Source organism: Nerophis lumbriciformis, linkage group LG09 (genome assembly GCF_033978685.3).
Source record: "Nerophis lumbriciformis linkage group LG09, RoL_Nlum_v2.1, whole genome shotgun sequence".
In the NCBI taxonomy this organism is placed as follows: domain Eukaryota; kingdom Metazoa; phylum Chordata; class Actinopteri; order Syngnathiformes; family Syngnathidae; genus Nerophis; species Nerophis lumbriciformis.
In genome coordinates, this window is record NC_084556.2 from 31,838,868 (window position 1) to 31,865,566 (window position 26,699).

Sequence of the window (26,699 nt, forward strand, 5' to 3'; positions counted from 1 at the left end):
CAAACACGTGCCTGCAGGGGTGAACTGGTTCAGCCTGACACACAACTCAGTCTGTGTGTGACGTGGCACATCACGGGTTGGGTGTCATATGACATGCTGCTGGAGGAAATGTTATGACCCAAATGCTGTACATAATGAGCTCCATCATAACAGCACAAATAGAAAACCCCTACTTTTTCAATTCATTGATACATTTTTTACGTGAATGACTTTAAAACCAATAGGCAATCAATACATGTTGAACTCTCTGGAAAAAAATACACAATTTAGCTTTGTGTCATACGTGACAAAGCCAATTAATGTCATATCTAATCTGACCCCCTGGAGTGGAGATATTTGAATTTCTTCCGTGTGATTTTACGGTAAAAAACAAACAAACCCTGAGTCGCCAGAATTAGACTGTAAAAATAAAAGTGGTACCATTTTTCAGTTCCAGTAATACAGCAACTGTAGATTTTACAGCAAAAAAATCTCTGTGACCAGAATTTTACCATGAAAATAATTTACATTTACAGTAATTCGGAGTAAAAACCATGGTAATTTTTAAGGCCAAATTATATTTTTAAATTCAAATAACAAATGTACATTCTACATTTTTTTACTACCGAGTTTCTATTTTTTTTTTTTTTTACAAATATTAGTATTATATAATTACCCCAATTAAAACCTGTTTGAGAGCTAAAGCAAACTCAAACACTTACATTATTTGTACACATGTTCATCATGACAAGACGCGGGGAAATCAACAAAGACCATATACAGTACAGTGAGACGCACAGGTTGTTGGACATTTTGGTTTTTAGCGCTCATTTTTGGAAGGATGTGGGCCGGTTACATTTTTTCCTAAATTTTGTAATGTTTTAATCCAGGATGTGTTTCTTTAGTCTGCAGAATGTGCCGTGGGCAAATAAGAAAACGAGCTACGGGCCACAGCAGCTTGGACAACCCTGATTTAGAGTACCGTATATAGAGTTTACACCCTCAGGAATTAGTTTTTCAACATTGCCCTCTAGACATGAAATAACAACCTTTAGTCAGCTTTACACTATTTTAATTCAATATATTAATACTGCCTGAGGCTGAGCCAATCAATGGCCATGATATTGAACAGCGTGCTCTGATTAATCTGGTCTTGGTATATACTGTACAAGTCAACTCATGTGATTAATCACAAAAAATGGTTGCATTAATCATGCACACTCTTAGATTAATGATTAATTTATATTGACCATACAAGCTCTCTTATCTTAACCGTTAACAGTCAGTGATCAGGTCAATGCAATCGTCAGTACAAAAATGAGTAAGTAGACTCAGACTGGTGTGCTTGCTGGCAAATTTCACTCCAAAATACAGCCTGAAAGAACTTTAGATAAAACTGTTTCCAAGTTTTGGGCAAGTAGATTACATGGATTTAAGTAAAACGTTTAAATACATCCCTGGATGACATTTTTAAAATAAAATTGCATTTGTGTACAAATATTGGGGTCTTTTTTCAAGCAAATTGTAATTATGCAAGCAAGTAATCAACTGTGGTTAATCATGATTATTCCAAATTCCAAAACGTGATTAGTCTGATTTAGAAAAAATAATCATTCGACAGCTCTAATATATGTATACGCCAAAACAATCTGCAATATGGTTACCCCGTATTATTTAAAGAGCAAAGTGGTGATTAGTTGTAGTATCAACATCAGTTTTTCCTCGCTTTTTTGTTTTTTCCATTTTTGCTATTGGATATTTCTTTGCAGTTAATACATTCTTAGAATTTGCCCTGAGAAAAAAAAATAGCGGTGCGCCACAATTGGCCCCCTCGCCACACTTTCGACAACCCTGCTCAAGATGACTGAATTGTGTTCATCATTTGGCTTTTGGTGCCTGCAAAAACACATATTACGTGTTGTAATTAGGCAACATATTCATGTGACATAAACGTGAAATGTGTAAAGGAGACCATTAGGTTTTCCCCTGCGCCTAAAATAATCCAAGCAAATGTTGCAACAGCTGCTAGCATGTGTTATCCAGGCACGTTTTCCGACTGATCTGTTTCATTGAGATCACGTTGTATCTTCTCATTCTGCATTAGATGTCATTGAGCTAAATTTAAATGTATTTATTATAACAATATACTAAACAAGCTTTGGTACAGTACAGTATATAATACATATTGGTCTCTTAGCAAATTAAACTGAAAAAAACCCAAATCAGTTTGGTGTCTTTTACCGACATGTACCAATGGGTGTGGTTCATGAATATAACTCTTTATTCGACGTTTATTGTGTTTAAAGATAGTCATGTAATATTTAGGTCACTTCCTGCTCAGCAACCAATAGCAAACAAAACAAACAATCTTCTGTCCAATCAAACGTCGTGGACGTTGTTGTTGCGTGATCCTTCTCGAAAGTTCTAGAGAAAAGAACCGTAGTGCAATGTATTATTCCGCAAGGCCACTCACGTTTAAATGTCTCTTTCTAGTAACTCTATTATACATATGTATAAATATACATGAATAAAACATTTTTAAGGTGATAGGTGTCGAAATAATGAAAAATACAGCTTGAAATGGTGCGTCCGGAGAAAGATTGAACTATTTTTGGGTGCGGATGAATACAGCCGGATGACGTGGCAGCCTCTTGTATATAAAGGGGTTTGCGTTTCTACGCCATTATTCGCATCAAACAGCGTCACGACAGCTGCGGTTGAATTCTTCAACATTACTTCGTCGCAATCGTAAGTAATCAACTTTTGTAGTGCAAGGAATTTAAGCCGTTGACTAATGTAAACGGAATTGTTTGAAGTTGTAGTTTTACCTCAATTACGTAAGCGTTGGTGTCTGTCTCGTTGTAGAATGTACATTCTCAATTGAAAATTATGTTTAGACTTGAAATAAGAATAGTACTTTAATTCCATCGTCGTTGGTACGGCGTTGGTTGGTAATTGTTGGCTGTTGGCTATGACTCGTCATTTCCAGTACTAGCATCCATTAGGGGTGACTGCGGCAGAACAAAAGGGAGTCAACAGCCATTTCAAAATGGCGCTGTCGATCGGAATCTTTGCTAAGTTATAACTTCTCTCATGACCTACAACACAAAAACCGACACCCTATCAAAAAAAAAAAATGCCGTATTTGTTAGCACTGTAAATTGATAATGTAAAATGTTTTGTACCTAATTCTTATTTTGTCTTCAGTTTAAACATGCAGATCTTTGTAAAGACCCTCACTGGCAAGACCATCACCCTTGAGGTGGAGCCCAGTGACACCATTGAGAATGTCAAGGCCAAAATCCAGGACAAGGAAGGCATCCCCCCAGACCAACAGAGGCTGATCTTTGCTGGCAAGCAGCTGGAAGACGGCCGCACCCTCTCAGACTACAACATTCAAAAAGAGTCCACCCTCCATCTTGTCCTGCGACTGAGGGGAGGCATGCAGATCTTTGTGAAGACCCTCACTGGCAAGACCATCACCCTCGAGGTGGAGCCCAGTGACACCATTGAGAATGTCAAGGCCAAAATCCAGGACAAGGAAGGCATCCCCCCAGACCAGCAGAGGCTGATCTTTGCTGGCAAGCAGCTGGAAGATGGCCGCACCCTCTCAGACTACAACATTCAAAAAGAGTCCACCCTGCATCTTGTCCTGCGACTGAGGGGCGGCATGCAGATCTTCGTGAAAACCCTCACTGGCAAGACCATCACCCTTGAGGTGGAGCCCAGTGACACCATTGAGAATGTCAAGGCCAAAATTCAGGACAAGGAAGGCATACCCCCAGACCAGCAGAGGCTGATCTTTGCTGGCAAGCAGCTGGAAGATGGCCGCACATTGTCCGACTACAACATTCAAAAAGAGTCCACCCTCCATCTTGTCCTGCGACTGAGGGGAGGCATGCAGATCTTTGTGAAAACCCTCACTGGCAAGACCATCACCCTCGAGGTGGAGCCCAGTGACACCATTGAGAATGTCAAGGCCAAAATCCAGGACAAGGAAGGCATCCCCCCAGACCAGCAGAGGCTGATCTTTGCTGGCAAGCAGCTGGAAGATGGCCGCACCCTCTCAGACTACAACATTCAAAAAGAGTCCACCCTCCATCTTGTCCTGCGACTGAGGGGAGGCATGCAGATCTTTGTGAAAACCCTCACTGGCAAGACCATCACCCTCGAGGTGGAGCCCAGTGACACCATTGAGAATGTCAAGGCCAAAATCCAGGACAAGGAAGGCATCCCCCCAGACCAGCAGAGGCTGATCTTTGCTGGCAAGCAGCTGGAAGATGGCCGCACCCTCTCAGACTACAACATTCAAAAAGAGTCCACCCTCCATCTTGTCCTGCGACTGAGGGGAGGCATGCAGATATTTGTGAAAACCCTCACTGGCAAGACCATCACCCTCGAGGTGGAGCCCAGTGACACCATTGAGAATGTCAAGGCCAAAATCCAGGACAAGGAAGGCATCCCCCCAGACCAGCAGAGGCTGATCTTTGCTGGCAAGCAGCTGGAAGATGGCCGCACCCTCTCAGACTACAACATTCAAAAAGAGTCTACTCTGCATCTTGTCCTTCGGCTGAGGGGAGGCCTGTAAACTATTTAATGTTCAAAAAGTAAAATTGTGCAGTGAAAAAGGCATTTTCCGTTATGACCAAAAGTTAAGTGCATGTTGCTTGAATAAATGATTAAACCTGAACATCTGGTGTCGTTCTATAATAGCAAACATTAAAATGGAAAGTTTATATTGGTAAGCTTCAGCTAAGTTTTACAAATATCTGATTTATACATAGCAATTGCAAAAGTAAACCCTGGCAAATAAGGTGAGTCACTCAAACGGCAAATGTTTCTTTTTTTTCTGATGGCTATTTGGAAACACTTATTTTAATAGGTTAATAGAATGCAGGCAGTGCAGAAGAACGCTATTTGGCCCTTTGACTTCTATATAGTTCCAAGATTGTTCCCCAACAGCAGCAACATTTAAAATGCACAGTTTACCAAACTGATTTCCCAAGAGCTCAACATTTGGAAAACCTAATTTTAAGTTTTGCCAGATAAATTAAGTATATTTGCACAAAGTATCGCTGATACTAGTCTGAACTTTACTTGGCTTGGAAATAGATTGCGATTGCACATCACCAGTTTATATTGTATTTTGTGAAACTTTTTTCTTTTTTTTTTACATCAAAACCAGGCTTGGTTGAAATGTTTCATCCGTCTATTTTATACTGCTTGTCCCTTTCGGGGTTTGGGGGGCATCCTCGAGCCTATCCCAGCTGCATTCGGGCGAAAGGCGGGGTACACCCTGGACAAGTCACTATCCCATCACAGACAACATTCACACTAGGGCCAATTAAGCGTTTTTTACTCCTAATTAACATAGTAAACTTGGTTTATTTCAGAAGTGTCTTGCTGCAATGGTCAGCCATTGATCTGTCAGTAGTGATAATACAGTAAGAGTCATGTGAAGGTAGAATATTTTAAGTGATGAAAGTGGTGTAATGCACTGTGAGCGTGGTTTTCAAGATTAGTGTGAAGTGTTTGCATGGTAAGTGCAGTAGTGCACCCCAAACAGGTTTATGTGAGGAACGCAACTCATTTATCTGAACAGGAGACTTACAGTAATAAGAGGTGTGGGGTTATGGATGGACAAATGTGATTTTCAAGTGTCTTAAGCTATTGCAACTTCATTGTAATGTTTATTGTGATACTGACAGTAACTCCATGTTTAGCGGACAATCAATGTTCATAAAATAGTATCTGCTGATCTTTGGCAAACAACTCTTGATGTCATTAAGGCCGTGGCCAGGATTTGACAAATACTGAGGTCAAAAGTTAACCACTTCACCCTCTTCTCTTTCGTTTCCCGTATCCACTCTGTTCCTGCCACTCCATAATCTCTCTCTCCTGACAATTGTATTACAAGAGCATTAAGTAAAATGAAATTATATTAACATAGGCACATTTGAACAAGAATGACAGAATGTAATCAACACAATAAGCAGCACAAGAATACAAGTACAATTTAGGTAGAACAACACCATTACTCAATATTGTTTGTACATTGTACATTGGTGTGCTGTTACATTTAGAAAACATAAGTTCCACTATGATTGCCAAAGAAAACCTGTGGGAGTTATTTAAAGTCGATCGTCTGATCAGAGACAGTTTTGTTTTTTTAACATAATCAGTTTGAATTTGGTAGGGATGTCAATTTACATCCAAATCGTGATTCTTATTAATCCCGATTATAAATAGTATCATAATTTAGAAAAATTTATTGAAACAATTTTTTGTTTGTTTGTTTTGAAGAATCAAAGTTTAAAAAGGGGCTTCACGGTGGGAGAGGGGTTAGTGCGTCTGCCTCACAATACGAAGGTCCTGAGTAGTCTTGGGTTCAATCCCGGGCTCGGGATCTTTCTGTGTGGAGTTTGCATGTTCTCCCCGTGACTGCGTGGGTTCCCTCCGGGTACTCCGGCTTCCTCCCACCTCCAAAGATATGCACCTGGGGATAAGTTGATTGGCAACACTAAATTGGCCCTAGTGTGTGAATGTGAGTGTGAATGTTGTCTGTCTATCTGTGTTGGCCCTGCGATTAGGTGGCGACTTGTCCAGGGTGTACCCCGCCTTCCGCCCGATTGTAGCTGAGATAGGCTCCAGCGCCCCCCGCGACCCCAAAAGGGAATAAGCGGTAGAAAATGGATGGATGGAGGGAAGTTTAAAAAGACATGTTTAGGCCATTTCCGTGCAACCACAAATAACCTTTGTAACCTGTAACCTGTTTTGAAAAACTTTCAATATAATTATTATACCAAACGATACATTGCTAGAATCAGTTCGTTTCGATTCAGAATCGTGTTAAATTCGAGAATCGATTCTGAATCTTATCATCACTCCAGGATTTGAAATCGGATTGGATCAGCAGGTGTTCAAAGATTCACATTCCGAGTATGTAGTGCTACCATACTGTATATTGTCCTACAGTATGTGTATATGGTACTACAGTGTGTGTATATATGGTACTACAGTATGCATGTATAGTACTACAGTATGTGTATATGGTACTACAGTATGTGTATATGGTATTACAGACTGTATATATGGTACTGCAGTATGTGTATATGGTACTACAGTATATTTACATGGTACTACAGTACATGTATATATGGTACTGCACTGTGTATATAAGGTATTACAGAGTGTATATATGGTACTACAATGTGTGTATATGGTATTACAGTGTGTACTGTGTGTACTACTTTGTATGGTACTGCACTGTGTGTATATTGTACTACAGTGTGTATATATGGTACTAAAGCATTTGGTATTACAGTATGTGTATATATGGTACTGCACTGTGTATATATGGTACTACAGTGTGTGTGTGTGTGTACATGGTACTACAGTATATGGTATTACAGTATGTGTATGTATGGTACTGCACAGTGTATATATGGTATTACAGTATGTGTATGTATGGTACTGCACAGTGTATATATGGTAATGCACTGTATATATAGGGTACTACAGTGTGTGTAAATGGTACTGCAGTATATGGTATTACAGTAAGCGTATATGGTACTACAGTATATGGTATTACAGTATGTGTATATGGTAATACAGTATATGGTATTACAGTATGTGCATATGGTACTACAGTATATGGTATTACAGTATGTGCATATGGTACTACAATATATGGTATTACAGTATGTGTATATGGTACTACAGTATATAGTATTACAGTATGTGTATATGGTGCTGCTGTCGCAGCACTTGGCTTCTCTCTGTGTCACTCATCATTTTTCCCCCCATTTCTCCTCATCCTCCTCTTACTTTCTGTTTTTCCCCAAAGGGAAGCAAAGTGTGTGTACATTTCTTCATCTTTGTGAACGGACTAATCACCTGACTGGCATGACAAGTGACAGCCAGGGAATGTACTGGCACAAAACATTTGGCCCTGAATTTTTTGGTTCTAACCAGCCCACGACAATCCAAGTGCAGATATTGTGCCAGCTCACCCCACTGATGTAAATATCATAAAGCCCTTAATAACACCACTATACTGAACAATATCCCTTTACATTCTGGAGCTGGGATTAAACTAATGACAACTACATAGTGGGTTGCTCACTTGCTTTTAAAAAGGTAATGGAGTAAGGATTTAAGATTTAGGACTGTTTTTTATTACTCACCCGTACAGGTAAAACTATCAAACTACCATTGTATTGGCAGGCTGGCAGTCAGGTACTGCTGATACTCAATGGGGTCACCGGTGATATCATCTCCATCAAGGACTACAGATACTGCATGGGGTCACTGATGATATCCATCCATTTTCTACCGCTTATTCCCTTTTGGGGTCGCGGGGGGCGCTGGAGCCTATCTCAGCTACAATCGGGCGGAAGGCGGGGTACACCCTGGACAAGTCGCCACCTCATCGCAGGGCCAACACAGATAGACAGACAACATTCACACTCACATCCACACACTAGGGCCAATTTTAGTGTTTCCAATCAACCTATGATATCATCTCCATCAAGTACTGACAGGGGTTGCTGGTGTTATAATTTCCAATAAATATGTTGTACTGGGCCTGTCACCTATCAAAACATCTCACCATAGAAAATACAGCAATGGTGTAGAATACATTTGAACCAAATTACATGCAAATAGTCTGCATGCAATCAGAACTTTGACTGGTTGGCTGAAGTATTGAAAACAATAATATCAATCAATCAAAGTTTATTTATATAGCCCTTAATCACAAATGCCTCAAAGGGCTGCACAAACCACAACATCCTTAGCTCTGATCCCACATCAGGGCAAGAAAAAAGTCAACACAATGGGAACAATGAGAAATCTTGGAAAGGACCACAGATGTGGGGACACCCCCGAGTGACCGGTGCAATGGATGCCGAGTGGATACAGTTTATAATGTGGGAGGTCAGCAGTGGATCCTCTTGCATGTAGACATGTCGGGGCGCAGAGACATCACCAATGCAAAAGGAGTAGTCTAGACTTTGAACAGCTGACACATCCTACGTGGAAAGTGATCAGTGGCCACCTAAAAGCCTCTCCATGCAGGAGAGGGGGGCAGAGCAGAAAAGAGAGACAGCAGATCAACTGGTATAAAAAGGTGTCTATTTAAAGGCTAGAGTATACAAATGAGTTTTAAGATGGGACTTACTGTAAATGCTTCTACTGAGGTAGCATCTCTAACTGTTACCGGTAGGGCATTCCAGAGTACTGGAGACCGAATAAAAAACACTATAGCCCGCAGACTTTTTTTGGGCTCTAGAAAACACTAATAAACCAGAGTTCTTTGAACGCAGATTTCTTGCCGGGACATATGGTACAATACAATCAGCAAGATAGGATGGAGCTAGACCGTGTAGTATTTTATACATAAGTAGTAAAACCTTAAAGTCGCATCTTAAGTGCCCAGGAAGCCAGTGCAGGTGAGCCAGTATAGGCGTAATATGATCAAACTTCATTGTTCTTGTTAAAAGTCTAGCAGCCGCATTTTGTACCAACTGTAATCTTTTAATGCTGGACATGGGGAGACTCGAAAATAATACCTTACAGTAATCGAGACGTAACGAACGCATGAATAATGATCTCAGCGTTGGTGGTGGACAAAATGGGACAAATTTTAGCGGGTCATATTTAGATTTTTTCCCCCTAAGTTTAGAACACTTCCTTGTGGTCTACATAACATGTAATGGTGGTCCTTTGGTCAAAATGTTGCATAGATTATGGTTTTACAGACTATTTCAAGCTGCTTTCTAGCCTTCTCTTCAGAATGCGATATTTTGTGGGTGGTCTTATTTACGTGGCTCCACTTCGACTGCGTCTTCTCCCTGCCATTTTTTGTTGTAGTTTTTAGCACTTTCATCGCGAGTCTACAGACAGCTAAAAGTTCAAACTAAACTTTACTTTGTATTGGAAATGGCAACAGAGGAGCATGCATGCGCTTGTACGAACCAGTCCGCCCCACAAGAAGAGGATAGAGAAAAAGAAAAAGCTTATTGACTACAGCGCGGACTACAATGGCAAACTGGCGCAAAGCACTCTGGGTACATTTATACCATATATGGATAATCCCGTGATGTTTTTCCCAACCGGTGACGTCCCAAATTGTGCAAATTCCAAACGGAATGTTTGACGGAAGTAGTAAAGAAGGCAAGATTATTTTATAGATATCTTAGCAAATTGTTGGGACTTATGCAGATCCAAAATACACAACAGCTGGTACAAATAGGTTAAAAAAAAGTTGGTTAAATCTTTCTATCTCTCTCTTAAACGTGGACCAAAAGATACCAGACTGGAATGATTTTAAGAAAATGTGAATGATGGAGTCATTTTGTGTTTATGGCAGGCAAGCATTGTTTTTAGAAGTAAAAATATGTTCTAAATTGAAATAAGGTGTTTACCACACTGTAATCTGAATGCTTAATGTTGTATTTTACAAAAATCCAAGATGACCTCTGTTGAACGACGAGCATTTACTTTTTGGCATAGTTATAGTAGTAATAGTTCCAAATGATAGAAAAATGAAAAAAAAAACATGTTTTTTAATGTCTTATGGGGTAAGGAATCTTTTGGAACTATTATTTTTAAGTTAAACTTTACAAATGCGAGAATACAGGGTACTTTTACGGACTTTTCCACAGAAAATACAGAAACACATGGGCCGTCATGTCATTATCAAGCAGAAATTTGTCAATATAAAATATATATTCCTTTTAATGATTACCTAGCTGCGTTCTGACAAAACCCGTATAAAAACATTAAACCCGTTTTCACAAAAAAAATCAAGATCAGAAAAATGTACTTACAGATTCCATACATTTTGAAACAGAAATTCAAACATAATAAACGGGTCAAAGTAATGATGGCAATTGTTTAACAACTTATTGTCCTTGAATTATTGTTTCAATTAATTAGATGTCAATATTTTACAACAAATTATGACGTCTGGCACTTAAGAATAATCTCTAGTATAAGAATTGAGATGTGATATGTCCCTTTTATATAATCAAACTTATCCTTGCTGATCAATATGCACCATAAGAGCCCAAATTGTAGATGAATTGGCAACAAAGTCAGTTGTGGGTTTTACTTCCAATTCATCAGAAAATACCTAAAAAAATAACATTCATAATCTAGCTGCTTATTCCTGCAATCACCGTGTTCGTGGCATTTGCATGATTCTATGCATGGTAAACACAATTTTCTGCAACTGCATAGCTTGTTACGGCACTATTTTGAACATCCACAAGATGTTTTTGTTGTGGTGGTAGTGAGAGCAATTTTGGTATCAAGTGACCCTCTGTATGTGTCCCTCCCATATCTGTAACAAGTGGAGTGGGAGTAGGGCTACATGCTTGGTTTCAGATACTTGTTTGGCAGTGAGCTTGCCTGATGTGGAACTGAATTGCATCTGATGTAGGTGGCAGAGCCTCCTGTGCGTGTCCCGAACAAAAAAGGTACATGCTCCATATGTAAAGCAGATGGATTTTTCAGCTGATTTGATTGTTATCTAATAAAATGCCCTTTCCCAGATCCTTCCACGTCTTGTGGTGTTCTTGGAAGATATGACATGCAGTTTTCTTACTGTGACCACTAAGGTGTGACACACTATCACATCCAGTAAAAGCATGAAAGGTCAGTATAGAAGACACATCACAGCGAGGATATTTAGCCCAAATCTAATGTACTGGATTATTTGGGGCTGTTTTTTTTATTTATTTTTTTAACTTTATTTATTTATTTATTTTTAATCAATCCAACAAAACAATACACAACAATACCATAATAATGCAATTCAAATTCCAAAACCAAACCCGACCCAGCAACATTCAGAATAGCTATAAACAGAGCAATGGAGGACACACAAACATGACACAAAACAATCTAAAAGCAGTCGGACAAAAATGAATATTATCAACAACAGTATCAATATTAATAACAATTTCAACATAGCAGTGATTAAAAATCCCTCATTGACATTATCATTACAGACATTTATAAAAAATAAAAATATTTAAAGAAAGAAAAGAAAGAATAATAGCATCACAGTGGCTTACACTTGCATCGCATCTCATAAACTTGACAACGCACTGTGTCCAATATTTTCCACAAAGATAAAATAAGTCATATTTTTGGTTCATTTAATAGTTAAAACAAATTTAAATAATGGATCCCATATTCCAATATATGACTCATTATTATCTAAACTAAATGCAGTTTTTTCTATTGCTATCATCTCCATAGCTTGTGTATACCAGTCAGTATGAGTTGGACTATTAACATCTATCCATTTGTTAAATATTACCCTTTTTGTTATGATGCATATTGACAGAAATGCATTTTTACTCTTTGATGACACGTTACTAAATTGATGGAAATGGGGCTGTTTTGATGTTCCTGCCTTAATGGAAAGAGATGTACATCCAATTTTGTCCTAGTGTCCTAGCAGAAGTCCACAATGATGAAAATACGGTTTGGACTTACAAGCTCATAACGTGAGGAATATATTTTTTTTATATTGCTAGGCTTTGCAAAGCCTAGGTTTAGATGTTGGTATTTTTTTAACATAGGTAAATGGTTGAATTTACAGTTGTATAGGTCTTCATGTGCTAAAGATTTTGACACCAACATTCATGGTTTGGTCCCCTCTAAAATTAACATTTAAACTTTCTCGCCTTTTTGTTCCTTTTCTCATTTTTGCTATTAGATATTTTTTGTAGTTTTATTATTTTATTGTATACTCTAAACTACCTCTGCGCCACAATTGGCCCCTGCGCCGCTCTTTGGACACCTCTGCTAAGATTACTTTTGTGTTCATCATTGTGTTTGTGGTGGCCACAATACATGTATGTGGTGTAATTAGGATACATGCTCATATGAAACAAAAGTAAAATTGGTAAATGAGGTCAACAAGTGGTATATTTTTTCCCCTGTGCCTAAAATAATCCAAGCAAATGTTGCAACAGCTGCTAGCATGAGTTATCCAGGCACGTTTTATATTTGATGACTGATTCGTTTCATCGGGATCATGTTTTTTTCTTCTCATTCTGCATTAGGATATGTCACTGAGCTCAATTTAAATGTATTTACACTGGTAATATACTAAACCAGTATAGTATCCCACAGTATGATACATGTTGAAAAAATAGAAAATTAGACAAACAAATCAGTTTGAAGTCTTATACCGACATGTTTAAATGGGTGTGGTTTATGATTATAACACTGTACGTTTATTGTGTTTAAAGAAAGTCATATAACATTTAGGTTACTTCCTGATCAGAAACCAATAGCAAACCAAACAAAAATATCGTCTGTCCAATCAAACGTCGTGAACGTTGTTGTTGCTGCCATCATTCCAGAAAGTTCCAGAGAGAAGAACCGTAGTGCACTGTGGTATTATTCCGCAGGGCCACTCGTGTTTAAATGTCGTTTTCTAATAAATCTATTATTCATATTTATAAACTTACATGAAGGAAACATTTTAAGGTGATGGAAGTCGAAATAATGAAAAATACAGCTTGAAATGGTGAGTCCAGAGAAGGACCGAACTACTTTTGAGTGCGGATGAGTACAGTCAGATGACGTGGCAGCTTTCTGTGATATAAAGAAGTTGGCACTCTGTCGCGTCAGACAACGTCAGGAGAAGGTAAACTAGAGGACCGTAACTGTGGGCGAATTATTTTACAGCTCCACGTCGCAATCGTAAGTAATCTAATTTTGTTGTGGCAGGAGGTTAATCTGTTGACTCAATTAAACTGAATTGTTTGAGGTTGTAATTTTACCTGGGTTTCGTTGGCGACTGTCCTTTCAGTGTATGTTTTCAACTTAAAAATGAACAGTCTCCTAAATCCATCGTCGTTGGTACGGCGTTGGTTGGTAGTGTTTAGCCGTTGGCTATGACTCGACGCTTTCTTTACTCCAATCCATTACAGGAGACTGCGACTGAACAAAAGGTCGACAACAGCCATTTCAAAATGGCGCTGTCGACCGGAATGTTTGCTAAGCTTTATTCTTTCTCTTGACCTCAAACACCAAAACTTATAACCACACGATTTATTATACTCAACGGTATGTTGAAGTATAAAACTTATAGATCTATTGGTGCTGTACAGTACTAATGTAAAATATGTTTTTATTCATTATTTGTCTTAATTTTGTCTTTAGACTAAACATGCAGATCTTTGTGAAGACCCTCACTGGCAAGACCATCACCCTTGAGGTGGAGCCCAGTGACACCATTGAGAATGTCAAGGCCAAAATCCAGGACAAGGAAGGCATCCCCCCAGACCAGCAGAGGCTGATCTTCGCTGGAAAGCAGCTGGAAGATGGCCGCACCCTCTCAGACTATAACATTCAGAAGGAGTCCACCCTCCATCTTGTCCTGCGACTGAGGGGTGGCATGCAGATCTTTGTGAAGACCCTCACTGGCAAGACCATCACCCTCGAGGTGGAGCCCAGTGACACCATTGAGAATGTCAAGGCCAAAATCCAGGACAAGGAAGGCATTCCCCCAGACCAGCAGAGGCTGATCTTTGCTGGAAAGCAGCTGGAAGATGGCCGCACCCTCTCCGACTATAACATTCAGAAGGAGTCCACCCTCCATCTTGTCCTGCGACTGAGGGGCGGCATGCAGATCTTTGTGAAGACCCTCACTGGCAAGACCATCACCCTCGAGGTGGAGCCCAGTGACACCATTGAGAATGTCAAGGCCAAAATCCAGGACAAGGAAGGCATCCCCCCAGATCAGCAGAGGCTGATCTTCGCTGGAAAGCAGCTGGAAGATGGCCGCACCTTGTCCGACTACAACATTCAAAAAGAGTCCACCCTCCATCTTGTTCTGCGACTGAGGGGCGGCATGCAGATCTTTGTGAAGACCCTCACTGGCAAGACCATCACCCTCGAGGTGGAGCCCAGTGACACCATTGAGAATGTCAAGGCCAAAATCCAGGACAAGGAAGGCATTCCCCCAGACCAGCAGAGGCTGATCTTTGCTGGAAAGCAGCTGGAAGATGGCCGCACCCTCTCCGACTATAACATTCAGAAGGAGTCCACCCTCCATCTTGTCCTGCGACTGAGGGGCGGCATGCAGATCTTTGTGAAGACCCTCACTGGCAAGACCATCACCCTCGAGGTGGAGCCCAGTGACACCATTGAGAATGTCAAGGCCAAAATCCAGGACAAGGAAGGCATCCCCCCAGATCAGCAGAGGCTGATCTTCGCTGGAAAGCAGCTGGAAGATGGCCGCACCTTGTCCGACTACAACATTCAAAAAGAGTCCACCCTCCATCTTGTTCTGCGACTGAGGGGCGGCATGCAGATCTTTGTGAAGACCCTCACTGGCAAGACCATCACCCTCGAGGTGGAGCCCAGTGACACCATTGAGAATGTCAAGGCCAAAATCCAGGACAAGGAAGGCATCCCCCCAGATCAGCAGAGGCTGATCTTCGCTGGCAAGCAGCTGGAGGATGGCCGCACCCTCTCAGACTATAACATTCAGAAGGAGTCCACCCTCCATCTTGTTCTGCGACTGAGGGGCGGCATGCAGATCTTTGTGAAGACCCTCACTGGCAAGACCATCACCCTCGAGGTGGAGCCCAGTGACACCATTGAGAATGTAAAGGCCAAAATCCAGGACAAGGAAGGCATCCCCCCAGATCAGCAGAGGCTGATCTTCGCTGGCAAGCAGCTGGAGGATGGCCGCACCCTCTCCGACTATAACATTCAGAAGGAGTCCACCCTCCATCTTGTCCTGCGACTGAGGGGTGGCATGCAGATCTTTGTGAAGACCCTCACTGGCAAGACCATCACCCTTGAGGTGGAGCCCAGTGACACCATTGAGAATGTCAAGGCCAAAATCCAGGACAAGGAAGGCATCCCTCCAGACCAGCAGAGGCTGATCTTCGCTGGAAAGCAGCTGGAAGATGGCCGCACCCTCTCCGACTATAACATTCAGAAGGAGTCCACCCTCCATCTTGTTCTGCGACTGAGGGGCGGCATGCAGATCTTTGTGAAGACCCTCACTGGCAAGACCATCACCCTCGAGGTGGAGCCCAGTGACACCATTGAGAACGTCAAGGCCAAAATCCAGGACAAGGAAGGCATCCCTCCAGATCAGCAGAGGCTGATCTTCGCTGGTAAGCAGCTGGAAGATGGCCGCACCCTCTCAGACTACAACATTCAAAAGGAGTCCACCCTCCATCTTGTCCTGCGACTCAGGGGAGGCATGCAAATCTTCGTGAAAACCCTCACTGGCAAGACCATCACCCTTGAGGTGGAGCCCAGTGACACCATTGAGAACGTCAAGGCCAAAATCCAGGACAAGGAAGGCATCCCCCCAGACCAGCAGAGGCTGATCTTTGCTGGAAAGCAGCTGGAAGATGGCCGCACCCTCTCGGACTATAACATTCAGAAGGAGTCCACCCTCCATCTTGTCCTGCGACTGAGGGGTGGCCTGTAACAATTCCAAGTTCTTATACCCTAAAATATTGTGCAGTCTATTTGAGAAGGCCTTTGCCATTATGACAAAAGTTAAGTGCATGTTTGAATAAATAATTAAACTTAAACATCTGGTGTGTCTTTTCTATAATATCAAACCACTATAATGTGAAGTTTATACGGCAAGAAAGTTGTACTTATCTTGAATCTTGTAATATATTTTTTTAACATCAAGACTGTTTACAGTCAGCATAGTAAATTTAGCTGCATTGCTTTCACACATTTCCTGCTGGAATGGCCAGCTATTGCCCCACCACTTATACAGACCATGAAGATAACATCTTACAAGTTATGAAACCTGTGTAATATACTAAGTGTGGACTTTGTGACGTGTTTGGTCGGTAAGTGAACCCTTAACTTAAAATTGAGGAACACCACATAATTGCCTAAACGTTTACAGTAATGTGTTGGTTAAAAGGCAAAATTATTACAACCTAATGGTAATGTATATTATAATTATGTCAGGGACTCTTAGTTGGACAATGCATAAAATAGTATGCTAATTTATTGATGTGTTAAATTAACGTTATAACAAAATTGGGGACTACAATGTTGTACAGTGCATCTGTCTCTTGTGATTCAATATACAATCGAGGACCATGTTAAATATAACAATAGATTATATTATTGCAATTATATTTGTATGGTTTAAAGTGATTCAATATACAATCGAAGACCATGTTAAATATATATTACAATAGATTATATTGCAATTTTTGTATGGTATAGTAAGTCAAAAGTGGTTCATTTCTTCTATTGTAAATACAGTATAACATGGAACTATTTCCATTGCGGATGAATATGAGCTGGTTACCGAGCTGTGCTGTAACTACTGCCGCTAAGGAAAGTACCGGAAACGGATGTAAAAGGTATTGTGAGCGACTCGACAGTTCCTGGCTATGTTTCGTCACAATGGAATTGAAATAGGTATAATTTGAAAAATGTTGTATTACATACGTAATAGTAGAGTCTGAGTTTGGACACCAGGCTCAATAAGTGCTGCTTGACTGGGCAAAAGTAGGAGACAAGGAAGAAAGAGGAGAGTAGAAGACAGACAGATAAAAGAGTTAATAGGATAGACATGTGAGTGTGATGAACATAATACAGTGAACAAAAAATAAATACAAGACTGCTTCTTAAGAATACCACAATATTGTGTCAGAGTATTTGCCATACTGTGTAATGAAGCTATGATGCCAACATTTGTGCTAACAGCCACTAGAAGGCGTACTTGCTTAGTATTTGGCAGAGTCATGTATAAAGGAAGTATGGCCAACTAAACAGGCGCCATGACTGCTACCAAGGACGTGTGCAGCGGTGCCTGGAATCGATATCGATATCAATTGCATGCAACCGGGGCCTGGATGGATGCAATGTATATCGTTTTGACGAAAGTTTTTTTTGAAGAAATAAACCAAAAATAATACGTTCCATTGGACATACTCCAGCTCAAATTATTACCCTCATTTTGGCAAAATCTTCATTAGCTTAGGACCAACGATCACGAAGAAATCATGACTTGTGTGTGAAGTATGTTAAGTGTGGTGGCTGCCTCCAATGTATTTGTAATCACGTATGTATCACTCATTATGTATTATTCTAACTGATCTTTCTTTTTTGTAACATGCTCTGTGAGTATGTGTTATTTTGTACTTATTTCTCCATATTTTTGCACAATAACTCAGATATGGTAACAGAATATGGAGTGATTTTTGGTCCACAACTATTTTTCTTTATTCATTATCGCCCCATTTCTGGCCACCTTATGTTGTATATATTTTTTAATGAGATTCACTTTCCTATCTATTACACACCTCAAATTAGGTTTATTTTTACTCAATTCAATGTCCTTCTATTCGTATTTGTGTTTGACTTGAATTAAATCATTTTGTTTTACTGAGATTCAATGATATTTGTACACGTTGAAAAACCAAACCTAACTAGGAATCACCGCAAACACATACTGTTGGTCTGTGTTATTTTTTTGCCTCATCCCACACTTAAATGGGTCCTGGTTAGCGCCTTGCATGGCAGGTCCTGCCATCAGTGTGTGAGTGTGTGTGTGCATGGGTGAATGTGGAAATAGTGTCAAAGCGCTTTGAGTTCCTTAAAAAGGTAGAAAAGCGCTATACAAGTATAACCTATTTACCATTTACCATTTAAAGCGCAAGTGAAGAATGTATGAAGAACACACTACCGACCTGCTAAGTCTGAAAAAGAAAGAGATGATACAGTATTGTCCGCTACCTGCATGGTGGTTGTTTGAGCACACTGCAGCAAGTCCTAGATAAATTAATTAATCGCCACTCCTTAATGCTTCAGCCACACACAGGATTCTCACAGGAATGAGACAAAAAACTTACCAAGACCTACAAAGTTGATAGCAGTCATGGTGCACGGTAGTTACATGAGTGCTTTTTGTCCACTCATTGAAGAGATCGCCTGAAACTGGGTTGGCTATACTCTCTTTATACACTACCCTGGTATTTGGGGATTGCTATAGCCCATGGTGCACTTGTTATGTTTATTGCCTTCACTTCATCCAGCTGAACCTCAAATTCCTGTTAAAATATTTTGATACCCCATTTAAACCCTTGATGAAATAGTGAGTTAAATGTATTGCCCTATAGATCTCACAATTCACTTTGTTGCTTCTGTCAGCCGTCATCAATAATGATAAAAAACACAAGTCACCGTTCTATTGACTTAACTGTAGATAACAAAACTGATTTTCTGTTCACATAAAACACAAACTACATTATTTTGAGGCTGTCGCCCATTTTAATGACTAATTATTTTTTTTAATGTCTTTTATTAGATACAAGGATTGTTGACAATTTCACAAAGTATGCATTTTACTGAAAAATCGTCATCACTAAAATGCAATGTTAACATCCACAAAATACATTTTAAAAATGTTACTTGGTTTTTGATGTACTTATTTCTAAGCTGGTCAACATTTAATTTTATATTGTGGGATCTGAGCCGAGGATGTCATTGTGGCTTGTGCAGCCCTTTGAGACACTCGTGATTTAGGGCTATATAAATCAACTTTGATTGATTGATTGATAATGAATGGATTTAATCATATTAGTACTGCTGTCAAATGGTTAATTATTGTAATCAGATTTATCAACCTTTGAAATTTGAATTAATCACAGGTTACTACTCGCTTGCATAATTTAAATTAACTTACAAAAAGAGGCCAAAATTTGGACACAAATAACAAAATGTTTGAATTGCTTTACTTACATGCACATTATTTAATTGTTCAAAATTACACCAACAAATAAATAAATACATACCCAAACAATAATAACAACAATATAAACACCTTGTCAAAAACCCTCATTCTTATATCTTGAAAATCATGTCCCTAAAACACCCTCTCTCTCTTTCTCTCTCACACACGCTCACTCACTCACTCATTAATGATCTTGCTGGCCAAAAAAGTAAACCATCGATTCTGATCAAAAGAGAATCCCCTGAAAAACAGAAAGAAAACTGGTTATCTCACTTTAAAAATCTGTAGGAGGGGAGCAACCAGCTTACACCCAAGAGAACAGAGCCTTACCTCTCTTCCAGATTGCTGAGCTGCTCGACATTAGCGTGTCTCCATTCACCATACAGGAGCTACGCAAGGAAGTAGTCTCTGAGAACCACCAAGTCTCCTTGCCTCGATAACATCCCGAGTCTCATCTGAATATATCATGTTTTTCACGACCTACTGCTCAGGTTTTGTAACCACACTTTTTCTGTTTTATCGCCACAATCTGCCTGGACGAAGTCTGGTATTGTGCCAATTCCCCCAAAAAAGCAACCTGATATTGGCCTGCGATTATCGAGGCATTGCTCTTAACACCGATCGCAGCCAAAATCTACAACAAGCGCCTGCTGAATCGGCTTGTGCCTGCAGTTGATCCGCTGCTGCGCATAAACCAGAATGGCTTTAGAAGAGGCCGATCTACCATCTCACAAATGTGGGCTCTACGTCGCATTATTGAAGAAATTAAAAAGATCGACAAGCACTTTATAATGTGCTTCGTGGACTTTCGGAAAGCAATCGACTATCAATCGGGAAGCCATGTTCAACATCCTCCCCCTTTACGGCATCCCACAACCTATCATTGCCGCCATTAAAGCACTCTATTCCAACACTCAAGATAGAGTTATTACAGCTGATGGTTAAACTGCGTTTTTCTAAATCGAGGCAGGAGTTTTACAAGGGTGCACACAAGCTCCATTCTTGTTTAACATTATATTGGACTATGTTCTGCGCCTCTCTCTGGACACAATTAACCACAAACGCCTGCAGCTCCCTCCGAGACGCAGCAGAAGGCAACCTGCCACACACCTTACTGACCTTGATTTTGCAGATGACATGACTCTGGTCTGGTCTCCCATCTTGTCACAAATGCTGGATCCCTTCTCCACTCACAAGAAAATGTCGCTTGTCTGATAGGACTCCATTGCAATGAAAGAAAGACTGAAGTAATCTTGTCAGTTCCAAATTGCTGCATTTTGTCATCTTCTGGGAACAGTATAAACCAGGGGTGTCAAACTCATTTTAGATCATGGGCCACATAGAGAAAAATCTACTCCCAAGTTGGCCGGACTAATAAAATCACGGCACGATAACTTAAAAACAAAGACAACTTCAGATTGTTTTCTTTGTTTAAAAATAGAACGAGCACATTCGGAAATTGTACAAATCATAATGTTTTTTTTATTTTTTATTTTTACAATTACCTGTTGGGGTTAATAGTATTCTATCTTTATTTGTCGTTATTCATATTTTCTGAATAAATGATGTGATAATGGTCATCAGTCAACTCCATCCATCCATTCATTTTCTACCGCTTATTCCCTTTGGGGTCACGGGGGGCGCTGGAGCCTATCTCAGCTACAATCGGGCGGAAGGTGGGGTACACCCTCGACAAGTCGCTACCTCATCGCAGGGCTAACACAGATAGACAGACAACATTCACACTCACATTCACACACAAGGGCCAATTTAGTGTTGCCAATCAACCTATCCCCAGGTGCATGTCTTTGGAGGTGGGAGGAAGCCGGAGTACCCGGAGGGAACCCACGCAGTCACGGGGAGAACATGCACACAGAACACACACAGAAAGATCCCAAGCCCGAGATTGAACTCAGGACTACTCAGGACCTTTGTATTGTGAGGCAGACGCACTAACCCCTTTTCCACCGTGCTGCCCTCAGTCAACTCATTGGTGTCAATTTTCAATCGACCAAGATAAAAAAAAAATATAAAAATTAAATTACAGTATGTTATCTATGTCGTTTGATCATTTTCCTCGACTGATCATTTTCCTCGACTGATGTACTAACAAATGTGGTTTATTTTGTACATATGTAGCATCATCTACAAAGATACAAAGAATTGCTATTGCGACATCCAGTGGACACATTTAGAACAGCTGTTTCTTTCAATCAAAAATTTCAGGTTAAATTTAATACTTAGAAAACCCATGCTGCTGGCCGGATAAAACCTGTTCGCGGGCCTGATCCGGCCCTCGGGCCGTACGTTTGACACCCTTGGTACAAACCAAGTAACCGACTTCAAGTATCTTGGATCTTACATAATGGATGCTGCAAAATATATGAAGTCCTGCAAAGCCTCAGCATGGACAGCCTGCAATAAGCTGCATAAGTTATAGCACTCGACCATCGGTAATGAGATGAACATTTACACCTTTAGAATGCTGATAGAGCCTATTCTCTATGGCATAGGAACATGGACTCTCACCACTCAACAACAGAAGCACCTGGATGGAGCTTACACCAACTTGCTCAACTGGTCTGAGCATACTACTTTAGAGCGTGTATACGGAAATATTATGCCACTATCTCAGAAGGTTGCTAAGCGGAGGCCTTCGTTGGCTGGGCACTCCTATTCGTGCCACTGCCGGCTGCCACAGAGGCCTCACCTTCCCAAATCTACTATCAAAGGATGCAGGGCTCGAGAAACAGGACATCCCTGTTGCCATGGCGAACCGCAAAGTGTGGCAGCGTATAATCCACTGCGCCCCGGTCCCCAGGTTCGACCAATGATGATATTAAATGATGTGAGACCACATTAGATGATGTGATGGACAAAACTAAATGACATGGTGAGCCATGTTAATGACGTGGCAGACCACGTTAAATGAAGTGGCGGGCCAGATCTGGCCCCCGGGCCTTAGGTGTGTGGTCTAACGGGTTATTTATAGGAATTTTCAAATCATCCATGATTACTCTATTATCTGCATGAGTCACCAGGTCAGCAACAAACTCAAGATAATTTGTTGATAAAGTCCGAATAAGGCCAGATAGAGCAGTAGTTGTACTATAAAGACGTCATAATAAGAACCTCAAATAAATTATATTTAAAAAAAAAGACTAATCACACTTTCGATTTTGGAATAATCATAATTAATCACAGGTTATTACTCGCTGATAAACTTAAAAAAAGGCCCTAATATTTTAATATTTACTTTACCCCCCCCCCCCCCCCCCCCCACACACACACACTTTCTTGTATTTCTTATCTTCTTGAGACCTCCGAAAAATGCCTACTTCTTTAGGACAACCCTTTCTAGATCAGTGTTGGGACTAACGCGTTACTAAGTAACGCGTTACTGTAACGCCGTTAGTTTCGGCGGTAACTAGTAATCTAACACGTTATTTTTTTATATCCAGTAACTCAGTTACCGTTACTACATGATGCGTTACTGCGTTATTTTACGTTATTTTTTAATGTAGTATCGGCTAGAAACAGAAAAAGTGTCGTCCTTCTGTCTCACAAGGAAAAGAAAAGGCGTGCTTTCCTCGACCGAGGAGCGGAGCGCAGGGGAGACGTTCCTCCAGGGCCTATGTACTTCGGGGCTAACACCCTTCACTTTACCCGGCAGTGGGTCTTTACAGCTCCGGACTCGAGGGTGAATGACGAGGCCGGCGGTTTGTTGCAATTTTGTGACTTTATTGGTGTCTTGCACGTAGCCATCCACCAAGCTAGAGCACCTGCACGCATCCACTGTTGCGCTCCCTCACCTCTCTCGCCCACTCACTCACTGACGTCACTCACCTCACATGCTGTCATTTCTTAAAGGGCCACACACACACACGCTACTCTCATAACAACTAAAAAGACATCATGGCGAAGCCAGAAGTCGAGTTACATGGAGACATTGTCACTACTTTTCTTTTGTCGAGCACAAAGAAAATAACATTTTAGTTAAATGTAAGTTGTGTCTTGGATCAAAGATCCCATCTACTTAAAGTTAAAGTGACAATGATTGTCACACACACACTAGGTGTGGTGAAATTATTCTCTGCATTTGACCCATCACCCTTGATCACCCCCTGGGAGGTGAGGGGAGCAGTGAGTAGCAACAGTGACCGCACCCGGGAATACTGCCCAAAACAGCAATTCAAATCTGCTGAAACAGCTACATAAATGTAAATGGGTTATACTTGTATAGATTTTCTACCTTTTTCAGGAACTCAAAGCGCTTTGACACTATTTCCACATTCACCCATTCACACACACATTCACACACTGATGGCGGGAGCTGCCATGCAAGGCACTAACCAGGACCCATCAGGAGCAAGGTTGAAGTGTCTTGCTCAAGGACACAACGGACGTGACTAGGATGGTAGAAGGTGGGGATTGAACCAGTAACCCTCAGATTGCTGGCACGGCCACTCTCCCAACTTCGCCACGCCACATAAGCAACATGCTTTGACGAAGCTAGTAAAGAGAGACACAGACTCCGATGCCACTTCACCTCCACCTAAGGATTTTAACGGAGGGACTGCTAGCCAGGACAACATTGATAGAGCCATTGCAGCGTATGTGCTAGAAGACATGCAGGCTATTTCTACAGTGGAGTCACCCGTTTTCTGGCAGCTAAATAGCATGATACCGGCATCAAACAACAAATGGCACAGAAAACATGTTCCAAGTACCTGGACAGTGAGTACATAAACATGGAAAGCGAGCTAAAGAAAACACTCCAAACTCTGCCTCTGCTCATCATTGAAGGTACACACTGTCAATTCTCTTATATACTATTTCATTCTAGACTTCTAGAGTGTTTGATTATCACATCACTCTAAATGTATAGACTATAAAGTTCACAAACATAAAGAGGGATGCTAGTGGGCCCGGCCAATCTTTCATTTTCTCTAAACTAAAACTGGCGAAATGTGTAGAGTCTTCTGGGCTTCACTACAGTGTTGATCTCCTGAATACATGATTTTATTTCACAATTCCTTGAGAGAGAAAAAATGCCTGATTAGGCTTTGTGTATGTCATGTGTGCCTTCCTTGGGTGAAGCCAGCTTTACAGCTATGTTGTTATTATGCGGTTTGTTACTTATGTATGTTATGTTGCAGCTATTTCAAATAGTTTTGTCAATTTGTTGTGGCCTGAAATAAATTGGCCCTTTGAAACATATCTTTGTCTTTGTGTGTTGTATGTAGACCACATTGCTTAGCAGAGTTCAGTGATGCAAATGCATGTCAAGTTGATCAACACATTGTATTATTCTCCAGTGCAATAACAGTACTGAAACGAAGGCTAAAAGGGCATTAATGGGAGCCTTAAAAAAAGGAGAAAAAAATAAGTAACTAAATAGTTACTTTTCACAGTAACGCATTACTTTTTGGTGTAAGTAACTGAGTTAGTAACTGAGTTACTTTTGAAATAAAGTAACTAGTAACTGTAACTAGTTACTGGTTTTCAGTAACTAACCCAACACTGTTCTAGATATATAAAGATTTGTATTTACAACATTAATAATATATACATACTATGCAAATAATTAAAAAGCTTGTTGTGAAAAATAAGTTGGAATTTCACAAGAAAAACTTTGAATTTTGGCAGTACCATAATAAAAGTCGTAATTTTACTCGACGCAAGTCAACATTTTACAAGAAAAACGGAACATTTGTGCAATATTATGATAAAAGTTGTAATTTTACTCAATTACAGTCGCAATTTTATAAGAAAATATTAACATTTTGGCAATTGTATGAAAAGAGTCGTAATTTTACTCGATAAAAGTCACAATTTTATAAGAAAACTTTAAAATGTTGGTAATATTATAATAAAATCGGAATTTTACTTGGCAAAATGATGACAAAAGTCATAATTTTACTCAAAAAATGTCACTCTTTGACAAGAACAACCAAAAAACTGGTAATATTGTGATAAAAGTCAGAATTTTAGATGACGAATGTCGCCATTTTGCATTAAAAAGTAATAATTTTACAAGAAAATATTGCAATATTACAAAAGCAGAAATAATGTGAGAAATTGTTCCCAATTTTATAAGAAAAAAGTCGGCACATTGTGAGAAAAAGACTGCTTTTAGTGATTTTTTTTGTTGTTGAATATTTTGTTGGTACTTTGTTTTAATCTTCATTATTTACTTCAAGTTATTACAGTATGTCTCTGTATACATATTTATTTTGTTTTTTAAAATTAATTTTGGCCAAAGGGGGCGCCATTCAATTTCTTACACACACTTGTTATTACATATGTTGGCCAGAGGAGGAGCACTTCAAATTTTTACACACACTTGTTATTTCATATGGCGACCAGAGGGGGCGCACTTCACATTTTTACACACACTTGTTATTTCATATGTTGACCAGAGGGGGAGCACTTTTAAAAGCGACACACTGTCAATGTGAAAAATCCCTCCTTTTTGGGACCACCCTCATTTTGATAGATTTCCCCACCAGGGATGCAAATGAGATCTCTAATTTTTGTTTTTTGTAATGTGCTTAAGGCCGATGACAAAGGAGTCACAGACCACAGATGGCCCCTGTGCCGCACTTAGGACAACCCAGCTGTAGAAGCTAACTGTTAATGGTCACTATAGTCTTAGTACCATAGTGTATTTGTTCATCCTATGGTCACATCCTATGGTCTTACGTCAGCACCATAAGTCGTAAAATCGGTTGTTCACCTGGTGGGTTTTTTCCGGGATGAATGGGGAAGTCCTTCTTCAGCTGCTGTCTTCCTTTGTCATATATTGCTGCCTTTGCACCTGTCAATGTTTACTTTTGTATGCACATTAAATCAACCAAAAATCCTGACTTTGGAGCAATGTTCACGGACTCTAGTATTTGGCTCTCCATTAAATGCAGTGGTTTTCCGTATTGGGACCATGATTTCGGTCCTA

The 26,699-nt window shown here is 40.2% G+C and overlaps 1 protein-coding gene across 2 annotated transcripts; it reads left to right on the top strand.

Annotated features, from left to right (window-relative positions):
- The first annotated feature begins 2,583 nt into the window (after positions 1-2,583).
- ubb (ubiquitin B) lies at positions 2,584-16,568 on the top strand. Of its 2 annotated transcripts, XM_061963314.1 has the most exons (3): positions 2,584-2,727; positions 3,187-4,381; positions 14,225-16,568. In XM_061963314.1, the coding sequence occupies exons 1-3, from the start codon at positions 2,615-2,617 to the stop codon at positions 16,460-16,462; spliced, it is 3,546 nt and encodes a 1,181-aa protein (XP_061819298.1). In that variant the 5' UTR covers positions 2,584-2,614; the 3' UTR covers positions 16,463-16,568. The 2 variants fall into 2 exon arrangements, with proteins under 2 accessions (XP_061819298.1, XP_061819297.1); XM_061963313.1 differs by lacking the exons at positions 2,584-2,727; positions 3,187-4,381 and adding an exon at positions 13,550-13,707 and having other exon boundaries at positions 14,170-16,568.
- The last annotated feature ends 10,131 nt before the right edge of the window (positions 16,569-26,699 follow it).

Excerpts from the sequence above, each read along its gene's own strand:
- ubb (XM_061963314.1), top strand. The coding sequence starts at position 2,615 with ATGACGTGGCAGCCTCTTGTATATAAAGGGGTTTGCGTTTCTACGCCA. Across the intron at positions 2,728-3,186 it reads AACATTACTTCGTCGCAATC|TTTAAACATGCAGATCTTTG; the intron begins GTAAGTAATCAA and ends TTTTGTCTTCAG. Across the intron at positions 4,382-14,224 it reads GCAAGACCATCACCCTCGAG|GTGGAGCCCAGTGACACCAT; the intron begins GTGGAGCCCAGT and ends ATCACCCTTGAG.